The sequence below is a fragment of the Amborella trichopoda genome, chromosome 2 (genome assembly GCF_054954075.1).
Source record: "Amborella trichopoda isolate Santa Cruz 75 chromosome 2, AtrichopodaSantaCruz75HAP2 v2.0, whole genome shotgun sequence".
In the NCBI taxonomy this organism is placed as follows: domain Eukaryota; kingdom Viridiplantae; phylum Streptophyta; class Magnoliopsida; order Amborellales; family Amborellaceae; genus Amborella; species Amborella trichopoda.
This window is the reverse complement of record NC_142337.1, coordinates 58454887-58465883: the sequence shown is the minus strand read 5'-3', so window position 1 is coordinate 58465883 and position 10997 is coordinate 58454887. Positions and strand designations below refer to the sequence as shown.

The window sequence follows — 10997 nt, the reverse complement described above, 5'->3', positions numbered from 1 at the left end:
TTTCATAATTTTATAATTAAAAATAAAAATAAATTTTCTAACTTTCCAAGCCATCACAAAGAGTTTTAAAATTACCTTTCGACACCTTTTAGAGATATCCTATCAAAAAGATTCGAGACACTGTTTTTCCATCTTAGAGTTTAAATAAGGAAAAAGTTTATATAGAGCGAAGGTTCTAAACTATGAAATTAGATCCCACTTCAAAAATTTCATTAAAAAAGCTGTTTTGATGCTCAAATATCCCTAAATTGATCTTCTCGAATAAAGATGCATGGGCATGAGAAAAAAAATGGATTTCAAGTTTTGGAAATAGTGTACCTTGTAACGTATTTTTGGATCATGAATTTTCAAGATTTTCAAATTTTCATAGATCTGCTCGAACTATTTTTTAAACTTTAAATTTTATGATTAAGAATAAAAATATATTTTAAAGCTATCACAAATATTTTCAGTATTTGATGCTCAAATATCCCCAAATTGATCTTCTCGAATAAAGATGCATGGGCATGAGAAAAAAAATGGATTTCAAGTTTTGAAAATAGTGTATCTTGTAACGTATTTTTGGATCATGAATTTTCAAGATTTTTAAATTTTCATAGATCTGCTCGAACTATTTTTTAAACTTTAAATTTTATGATTAAGAATAAAAATATATTTTAAAGCTATCACAAATATTTTCAGTATTAAAATCACGTTTCTTCATAAAGTGGGTGTACTTTGATTGTTTAGTGCCTCGGCTCTATACAAACCACGACAATAGTTACCGATTAACAAAGTACGTTATACCACACCAGCCATCCTGTTTTGCACGCACGCTATTTCACCCCGCCATCTCTCTCGGCAAACCGGCCCTCACGCTCGGCCGTGGACCTGCCGGCATCTTTCCCTCTGTCAGGTATCTCTCTCTCTCTCCAACCCTGCATTTCTCTCTCCAACCCTGCATTTCTCTCTCCAACCCTGCATTTCTCTTCTCTCCAACCAGCGTTTCTCTCTCCAACCCTGCATTTCTCTCTCCAACCCTGCGTTTCTCTTCTCTCCAACCACCGTTTCTCTCTCCAACCCTGCGTTTCTCTCTCTAACCCTGCCTTTCTCTCTATAAAATTTTATACGCTGCCCAGGTTCTCTCTGTAACACTCCTCTTTAAGACTCTAACCCTTACCTGAAAGATAGAATCTGATAGCAACAAGGATCTTGCCGTGCCATAGAGAATCTGATTGAGAACTGGGTACTCAATTCTTCTTTATAATTTCTTGGGAAGAAGAGAATATAGATTATGGTGGTGTTCATTTTTCTTTTTGCTGCATCAAATTTAGGTTGTTGATGTTAGATTACATGTGAATGATTAGGTTTGCTCTCTACTCTTCTGTTGTAGAAATTCCTTTTTTTTTTTTGCATGGATCTCTTGTAGCTACGTTTATTGCTACTTTACTGTTATCTATGAGTGTTCTGTGGGTTTTTTTGGATTTAATTGGGCTACATATGTAAATTTTATTTCCTACTTAGACAATTGATTGAGAAGTTTAGGTCAAAGGGGAAAGACCTGCACATGGTATTTATTAATCTAGAGCAAGCACACGATAGAGTACCTCGAGATTTAATTTGGCGGGTCTTAAAAAAGAAAGAAGTCTCCAGATATTGCATCGATTTGGGGAGAGATATGTACAAGGGAGTGCTAACTAGTGTGCAAACAACTAATGGAGAGATGAGTGAGTTTTTAGTGATAATAGGTCTTCATCAGGGGTCATTAAGCCCATACCTCATTGTCTTAGTTATAGACGGTTTAACTAGGCACCTACAAGAAGGCACCATGGTGTATGTTGTTTGCGGATGACATAGTTTTGATCAATGAGATCCGAAAAGGCATTAACACAAAGTTAGGACTTTGGAGGGATGTTCTAGAATCTAAAGGTTTTAAAATTAGTCGGACTAAGATAAAGTATATGGAAGGCAAATTTAGTAATAATAGGAGTAGAAACAAAGAAGTAGTTAAAATTGAAGGCTAATACCAAAAAGTTAGCGCTTTTGATTTATTAGGTCGATAATCCAGGAAAATAGAGAGATTGAGGAAGATGTCGCACATAGAATTAGAGCTGGGTGGGCAAAGTGGAGATATACACTAGAGTTTTATTTAATCGCCGCATACCAATGAAGCTGAAGGGTAAGTTCTATACGACAGCCATGAGACTAGCTTTGCTTTGTGGGACGAATGTTGGATGGGATGGAATGTTGGGCGGTCAAGAAACAACATATCCTCAGAATGAGTGTAACTGAGATGAGGATGTTGAGATGAATGAGTGGTAAGACAAGAGGGGATAGAATTCGAAATAAATATATTCGGGAGAACTAAGGTGTAGCTCCAATAGGCAATAAGATGAGAGAAAGTACGTTTAGATGAGCTGGCCATATGCAGCACATACCCAGTACAACGTCTGTTAGGAGGCGCGAGTTAATTCAACTGGAAGGCTCAAAAAGGGTAAGGAGTAGGCCGAAAAGGACATGGTTGGAAGTAGTGAGAAACGATATGGGGACTTATGACTTCACTGAGGGTATGACCCTTGATAGAGCAGAATGGTGGAGCAGTATTCCTGTAATCAACCCCAAATGGTTGGGAAAAGGCTTTTTGATGATGATGATGTAAACTTTTCTGGATTGGTTTTGACTTTGGACAGGTTCCAACCACTCAACATTGTTAATTATACATTATTAATTTATAATTTATGATTGATGTCATATTCTCAATGCATGTTCGATACCCCACCAAAGAATGTTATTAGTTTATTGAGTTGATATTCGTGAAAAGGTCTTTGGAGTTAATCGAGGATGATATTCACTTTTCTTGCAACTTTTGTTATTAGTTTATTTAGTTGATGACCGTGGAAAGGTCTTTGGAGTTAATCAAGGATGTTATTGCTGCTTCATCATTTGGTCTGAGACGTTGAGGATGTTATAGAACTTTTGTGATCTCTACACTTTTGATACTTGGATTTAATTCTTGTAGCAGCCTTTTTGTGCTTGTTTTTGTGCATTTAGTTTCTAAATGGATACTTATACATTTAGTTACTTAACAACTTTTGTGGATGCTTACAAGTTATGTATATACATTTATTCCTTTGGCACTGTCTAAGCTCTAAACGTACATGGTTCCATGTATGAGAATAACTTAAGTTTGTATAATTTGATGAAGGGGCAAATGTTTGAGCTGAATATTTAGCTCTGTTGGAAGGAAAAGAACACAGTTTCCCTTGATCTTTGTGATAAAGGTAATTTGTTGGAAATTCTAGTCATTGTTGGTTGAAACAGAAAAGTAAATTCCTTGTTTCTTTTCAAGCTTCTGTGTTGTTTTGAACTTTGGATATCTTGTTTATAAAAGAAACACCGCCATGAATTGCTTACATTTAGCATTTTGTTGAAAATTGCCCATTACTTTGTATGGGAAAATTGATTACGTTTAGCATTTAGCATTCTTTAAGCCACTATTTTTCTTCATTTGTACCATTGTAAAGACTACAGTATGGCAGTCTTAGAATTATAGAAATAGTTTGCTTCATCCTTGGCAGTTTTTGATCGAATGAATGGGCAGAGGAGAAGAGATGGAGAATGATAATAAGAAGAAGTATAGTATTCTTGTCCCCACCTACAACGAGCGTCTCAATATCGCTCTCATCGTCTACCTCATCTTTAAACATATCAGGTCTCTCTCTCTTCCTTGGTTCATTCCCTTTCTTCAACGATCTTTAGCAATTTCTCTTTCTCATTCTGTCCATAACAACTTATTAGACAAACAGAGATTTCACACTATGATCGAACTCAATTGATCTTATTTTTTTTAATAAGTTCAATTGATCAGCATAAATTAGTTTAGTTCCATCATTTTTCTTTCCATTCTTCTTCTCTGTCAATTTTTGCTCTTTTTTTTTTGCATTGGAGTTTCTTTTTTCCCTATATTTTCTCTGTTTAATAGGAGAACTGGTTGAACTTAATTCAGAAATTTGTACAATTTAATTTTTATTTTCTCAGGGCTTTGAAACAGGGCCAAGATAATCATAAGTTTGCTCTTATAATAGTTTTTTTAATACATTGGATGAAATTAAATGAACAATTCATAATTCAATTAGGGTTTGGTAGATAGAAACTTCTAAGTTCTTCATTTCTTTATCCGGAGATCTATGCACCTACCTCCATATAAGTATCTTTGTAGATAAATCAAGATTAGTACATTGATGATGATGTACGACTTGAATGCAAGAATCCTTTCAAGCTTAGGGCATATTTGTTTATCTATGTTACAAAGTCCTGTCATGAGGGACATATACAGCATGATATGTATTCTTCTTGGTGAATAATAGGAACAAAAATACTAATCTATATGATAAATAACACCAATATATTGTGTTACTTGAAACTATGTTGACCAATGTTTACAGAGCTGGGCTCAGACTTGGACTCGCCTGAGTCTATGACGAATCCGAGTTTGATTGGGGAAGATTTAATAAAGAAAATATCAAATATCATATCCGGAAGACGTGGGGAAAGTCCTTTGTTTTTTTTTTTTTAAAGATATTGTTAAGGAGAAGTATATAAGTTACAAAAATCAGCAACCTGCATATCAGGTGCAATATACATGGGCCCCACTGTTTGTTGGGCTATACAAAAGACCTAGAAAATCAAAAAAGCTTTACATTCTGTTCCATATCTCAAAAAAGGGGAACCAGGAGCTCAAAAAGTTACCAAAATGGTTCCAGGTGGGTCGTCTCGGCTCACATCTTTGTTTTAGTGAGTTCATCTGCTGCTGCATTTGGCCTCATGCCATATATACTTCCATGAGATGTGCATATCCTTGCAAAGGTGGAGAATTTCGTTAAAACTATGTGCTCATCTCCAAGGGCAGTCTGAGAGTCCAGAAGTCCATGTAATAACTTTTTTGGCGTCTCCCTTGATGAGCAATTCAGTGCTCCAGCTAGGATTGAAATTCTTGAGACCTTCGAGCCGAGCAAGGGCCTCTGTCGTGGTGGAGTTGGCATGTTCGATGAGTTTAGAGGAGTGGAGTGTCCGTCCTTCATAATCGCGGAAGATACCCCCAATTCCCGTGGGGCCCGGGTTGTCAAGAGAGCAACTGTCAAAATTGAGTTTGGTCTGGCCAGGTTTGGGGTGCCTCGACCGGGATGAGTGATGGATGCCGGTGTGTCTTGAGTGTAGCAAGGCTTGCCAATTTTCTTAGAAGTCGGTGTAGGAGAAGTGCTTGAAATATTTGTGGTTTTTTGCCCAAAAGATGACCAGGTCTTTGATCCAGTCATGCAGTGCCTCCACCCTGGCTTTTTCTCCTTGGAATATCCTATTGTTTCTTTCTATCCAAATTACCCAGAGCATGGCTGCGACTGAGGCACACCAGAGTAGAATCCCTGTCTTCTACCAGGGGGTAGAAATGAGGATCTGAAGAGGTGTGCAGTAGATTTAGGGGTTACCAATGACCAGTTGAAAGTTGCAAAAGGTTTCCCCAAGGTGCTGAGGTCACATTATGATGGATAAAGAGGTGGGGATTGGACTCCTCATCTGCAGTGCATATAGCGCATCTGTCGGGAGTAAACACACCCTTTCTTTGAAGGTGTTCCACTGTCAAATTGGAGGCGATTGAAGCTTGCAGTAAAAAGAGGGAACTGAGAATAGGCCTGATGGGGCAGCAGACCAGATAATCCTATCCTTTCCTAGTGGGGGAAGAAAAACAGATTGTAGGAGGGAGGACAATGCAAGGAAATCTCCCATTTCGTTGTCAGTTAGGGGCCTTCTGAAGTTGGGATTCCAGATTCTTGAGGCCCCCCAAGTGTCGAAGTGTTCTGTGACTGTGCCCTGGGCATTTTGGGCAAGGAGGAAAAGATTGGGGAAGAGCTCCTGAAGGGGGTTGTTGCCAATCCAAATGTTTTAGCCCTGAATCGCCTGGCTCACAATCTGACTTGAGCAAGTCTTGACTTGGACTGGCAATTTTTTAATCTCTGGTCGACATAACCTTAGTTACCAAAATGGAGCTTGTAAGTGATGTATAGTGATTTGATTTTCCCACATTTGGATTTCTTCTGAGTAAACACAAACTATGTCTAGATACACAATGTGCATTCCTGCAATCAAATGGTGCTTACTTTATCAACATGGCGTAAGGATAAAGATCAGAAACCCAAATTCCAGAAGTGTTTTTATCGACCAAATGACTTCATTTTATAAGATGACCTGGCCTCATTCTGCTTTACTGTTGGACTTGGGTAAAAAAAAGGATGGCGTCTTACATTTATGTACTAAACGAGGAGCTGAGGGCTTCTCAAGATTGGCATCAGTTCTGGACACCCTTCTTTTTTCTATGTAGAAGGGACTGAGTCTCTCACATGTTTGAAATTTGAACTCAAGCCTCAACCTCATTAGAAAAGGAAAAGTTTATTTTTGTATTATTCCTGCATACGCACATAGCAGCCTTAGGTGGGTAACTAGGTGCTATAATTTCCATCTTAAAGGATGGATATCGAGAACGGGCTTTAGGCAGAGGTGGTCAGGATGCCCGATGCTACAACATGAAGTCTAGACTTCCTTTTTCACCCGGTCCCAAGGTAACATTCAAAAGGGGAAAAAAACAAAAAAGGTTATTCAACAAAGAACTACTCAATTTGAGTCTTCAATCTATAGTCATTCCATCAACTCTTGCACAAATTTGGTAATCTGTGGAGTGGTTGGAGCAGTGGTACACTTTTTTAAGAGAATGCTAGATCCCCTTGGCATTGTTTTTAAGGAAAACATATATATAAGGTGTCAACCTTATATTGTAGAAGTAAGGCCGATTTTAAAAATCCCTCAAAAAAATGTCATTTAGATGTTGGGAAACCCTCCTATTGATCATCTCGACCTCAAGATGTATCAACATGGAAAAAAAAAAGATTTCAAGTCTCAAAAATAGTATATCTTGTAACACATTATCTAGACTGTCCATTTTCAAGTGCTTATGGATGTGCTTGATCTGAACCATTTTTAAAGCTCAAAATTTTACAGTTAGAGGCGATAATAGATTTTTAGGTGATTCTAATAATTTTTGACACCGGAATTTCATCTCTCAACAAAGTTTAGAAGTGTGCCGTACTTTGAGTTTTAAAGGTTGCAACCTTATGCAAACCACCCTTTTTTTAATGTATATGGTGAGTTTATCAGTTTTAATAAGTCCTGTTAATTGCATTTAGCTGCAGCTCAATGGATCTATCCCTTTAAGAAAACTATACCTGTATGAGAACTTTTAAACATGAAATGCGGCCAAGGCATAGTATGTTCTATACAATCTAGCAGAGATTGATACATTTGTATCCAAGGAAGCATTTGAACTTATATAGAAGTTATATGATAGGAATTTTGCAGAAAATGGGTATGCTTGAGTTACCAAATTCTATATTATTGGAATAGCTAATGAAACTACTACATATTTTATAAAATGGTAGAAACTAATTGTACCAACCTAAGCCAGGTGGAGAGATCCAAGAGAAACAGCTGAAAGGAGCCAGAATCAAAGAAATACCGAGAACAAATACTGGAGTCTCCTGATTGTGGCCCCTGTATTGTGTTTAACTTTATTAATTGAATAAATGAATGACGTGTGCCTGAAAACAATTGGTTAAATGTCCACAATCTCAATGAAACCCTTTATTCGCCTTGGCTTTAGGGATGTGGATTTTGAAGTCATTGTCATAGATGATGGAAGTCCTGATGGAACTCAAGACATTGTCAAGCAACTGCAGAGGGTCTATGGGGACGATCGCTTGGTAAGATTGATAAACTATAATTTATTTCTTGGTTGTTGTCATATACCTAAATTCAAATGATACCATTTATGTGATTCTCTGCCTTGGAGAGTGCAGTTATTAAGACCAAGACCAAGGAAACTTGGGTTAGGTATGTCTTATTTCTTGTAACTTCTATAAGAAAGATATAAGAATATGGTTTATGAGAATGATTACAAAGTAACGTTAACACCATTATGAACTTGGAGCATTTTGGCAGGAACTGCTTACATTCATGGCTTGAAGCATGCATCTGGTGATTTTATTGTAATCATGGATGCTGATTTATCTCACCATGTGAGTTGTTTTGTCCTGTGATCAATGAGTAGAACTTATTTGGATCATATATTATTCATTTCGGAAAGTGCTGAAGTTTTATTTATTTATTTATTTTAAATTGTTTACTATCAGAAAGTGCTGGAGTTGCCTGGTTTCTGATGTTTATTGCTTTGTTTTTGCAGCCTAAATACCTACCAAGCTTCATCAGGTGTGTCCATTGCATTCATTTAAGTTTCCTATCTATGACCAATTGCTACTTTTACAGATACTAAACAGAACATTAGTCATAATATACGCTTCAAGTTTCAGCAAGATTATTTGCATCCTTGTGTCTTCATTAGTGCATGTTAAAAAAATGGGAATCCATATAGAAGAGGAAATATTTTTTTGGGTGGATTTCAACATTTAAAAATTGAGTAAAATACTCCTGAAATGTACTTGGAAAAAGCAATGTTTCACACTGAATATTTGCCTCTGTCCAGAATATGTGATTCACAAAATGATAATTCAGGATAATGTGAAAGTCTGCCTTGGAAATTTAGGTCTAAAAAATTCTGGGTTGCCTAATGTATGAAAAAAGAAAAAGGAAGTGCAGATTTGCTTGGAAACTGTAGATTTGGAACGATCTGCCATATTTGAGGTTCATATTAACTCATCACACAACTTACTATGTTTTGCCTTTGATTTTCCATGAAGCATTTGGGCCAAATTTTCATATTAGCAGTTCAAGTATATGCACAATAATATTTTAATTGTTTCTGAAAATTATGTGTTTTGTCTTCTATTGGTGATGTTTCTCATCTGGTTGGGCGTAATAGTGGTATTATGCTCCTCTAACATTTTTCCTCTTTGTTTAGGAAACAGGCAGAGACTGGTGCCAGTATAGTTACAGGCACCCGATATGTGGAAGGTGGTGGTGTGCATGGTTGGAACCTTATGCGCAAACTGACAAGCAGAGGAGCCAATGTGCTTGCACAAACACTTCTTTGGCCTGGTGTATCAGACTTAACAGGCTCCTTCCGGTATGCCATTTAGCCTTGTATGTGCAGCATAACCCAATGGACTATGAAAAACTATAATGCGTTGGGATGGTTCACTGTCTCATGAAATGGTAGTGATGGAGAGAGAATACATCCTGCCAGAACTGGACATGACTCTTAAGGTTGTCTTACTCTCTCTCCATTGCGCTATCGGTCTTTTCATTGGATGGTAATGACACCCATGACTATGGTTTTCAATAGTTCCTTGGATTACAGTATACTTTCCCTCTAAATTTATGGTTCCCACATCTTTTTTGATTTAGAGCCTAAAAGTTCTTTACCATGTGAAAGGCTCTACAGGAAGTCTGTCCTTGAAGATATCATCAAGTCCTGTGTAAGTAAAGGATACGTCTTTCAGATGGAAATGATAGTGAGATTGTCACGCAAAGGCTACCATATTGAGGAGGCAAGCCCAAACACTGGGACTATCTGTAGTTTAAATTAGGAAATTTGTACCATAATCTATTTGAGTAGATTCTACAGTACTCCATAGGGACATCCATCGTCCATGCTCCATGATGTCAGAGATGAAATGTGCACTAGTGCATGTAATGGTGGGGCCCAATATGATACATCTTCACTCTCCATTAGCAAGGACTGTGGTGGAATGCCCTAAGGAGTACTGTATACATACGACATTGGATTGTGGTTTTTTCCATTACAGCTACAGTAGATGATATATGATTTGTGTGCAGGTACCAATCACATTTGTTGACAGGGTTTTTGGAAGTTCAAAACTTGGCGGTTCTGAGATTGTTGAATATCTTAAAGGCTTGGTTTATTTGTTGCTCACTACATGAGGAGAATAATTTTTGCATATGGGGTCTTTTGGTTCGTAGAGATATTCTTTCTAAATCCTTTCATACTTCTGTGTCAAGTAAATCCACTCATTGTATGCATGTTATTGTTTTTCCTTTGAAAATAAACATTTTCTATTAGTCTAAAGGAGAAGGCACCCTCTAGTTGAAATTTGTTGATTGTGCTTTGTGAAATTGGTGCTGAAATTTTCCTCAAGGTTAAAAATTTTGAATTTTTGCCTGTGGACATTACGAAGGTTTTGGATTTGGCTGATGTCCGAGTGGGACATAAGAAGCACTTCTTGGAGGCTTGAAATTTTACCCCTCCTATGTCAACATATTGGGCAACTTCAATGACATACTGGATTTTCTTTGTCATACTTGATTATTTAAAATCTCCAAAGTTTGTATTGGGGGATTTCAAGCCAAGCATCCGCCCCTGTTTTGTTAATAAAAGAAATGCTTTGATTTTGAATTTTAGTTTTCATTTGAACTTATTATGAGCCGGCATTTTCTGTCATTTTTTGGCAATTTTTTATTGGTATCTGTAGAGCACCCATGACTGGATTGAAATGGCACGACAAGCAGAAACATGACCACTAAGCTTGGAAATTAAAAAGGTTACCCATTGATTCTTGTAAACAGAAAATGCCCTGTAAATGTATTTGTTTGACTTATGATTCCACTATGACAGTTTCCCTTCTAAAATGCTGTTTTCATTTGACATGTGAATGAATTCCATTGTTAGATTTGTCTTCCAAATCCTGCTGTTATCATGAAATCCAGCTTTTACCTTGGCTCATATTATGTCAGTTTGATTCATTTGCTTATTATGTCTCTCACAAACACGCACTCCATCTAGCGTTGTTTGAGACTTGAGAGCAATGTTTTAAACCGTGTTTGATTACCCGGGCGAGTCAACTCGGGCTTGTCCAAGAACTCAAGCTTGTCACCTTGGCGAGCTTGCTTATCCCCGAGTTGGGGGTCTAACTCGGGAATCTTAAAAAAAGCTAAAAAAAATTATACTTTTTTAAAAAAATAAGAAATCTATTTTTGACGTGTTTTTTTTTTGTTTCTAT

General features: G+C 37.1%; 1 protein-coding gene across 9 annotated transcripts; it reads left to right on the top strand.

The window, feature by feature from the left end:
• Positions 1–784: 784 nt before the first annotated feature.
• DPMS1 (Nucleotide-diphospho-sugar transferases superfamily protein) lies at positions 785–10090 on the top strand. Of its 9 annotated transcripts, none has more exons than XM_088858897.1 (9): positions 785–895; positions 3558–3691; positions 7685–7784; positions 7881–7914; positions 8023–8099; positions 8264–8289; positions 8939–9103; positions 9422–9527; positions 9817–10090. In XM_088858897.1, the coding sequence occupies exons 2-9, from the start codon at positions 3573–3575 to the stop codon at positions 9919–9921; spliced, it is 732 nt and encodes a 243-aa protein (XP_088715023.1). In that variant the 5' UTR covers positions 785–895; positions 3558–3572; the 3' UTR covers positions 9922–10090. The 9 variants fall into 9 exon arrangements, with proteins under 9 accessions (XP_088715023.1, XP_020521304.1, XP_020521305.1 ...); XM_020665645.2 differs by having other exon boundaries at positions 9413–9527; XM_020665646.2 differs by having other exon boundaries at positions 802–895; positions 3539–3691; positions 9413–9527.
• Positions 10091–10997: the final 907 nt, after the last annotated feature.

Excerpts from the sequence above, each read along its gene's own strand:
- DPMS1 (XM_020665645.2), top strand. The coding sequence starts at position 3,573 with ATGGGCAGAGGAGAAGAGATGGAGAATGATAATAAGAAGAAGTATAGT. Across the intron at positions 8,100-8,263 it reads ATGCTGATTTATCTCACCAT|CCTAAATACCTACCAAGCTT; the intron begins GTGAGTTGTTTT and ends TTGTTTTTGCAG. Across the intron at positions 8,290-8,938 it reads TACCTACCAAGCTTCATCAG|GAAACAGGCAGAGACTGGTG; the intron begins GTGTGTCCATTG and ends CTCTTTGTTTAG.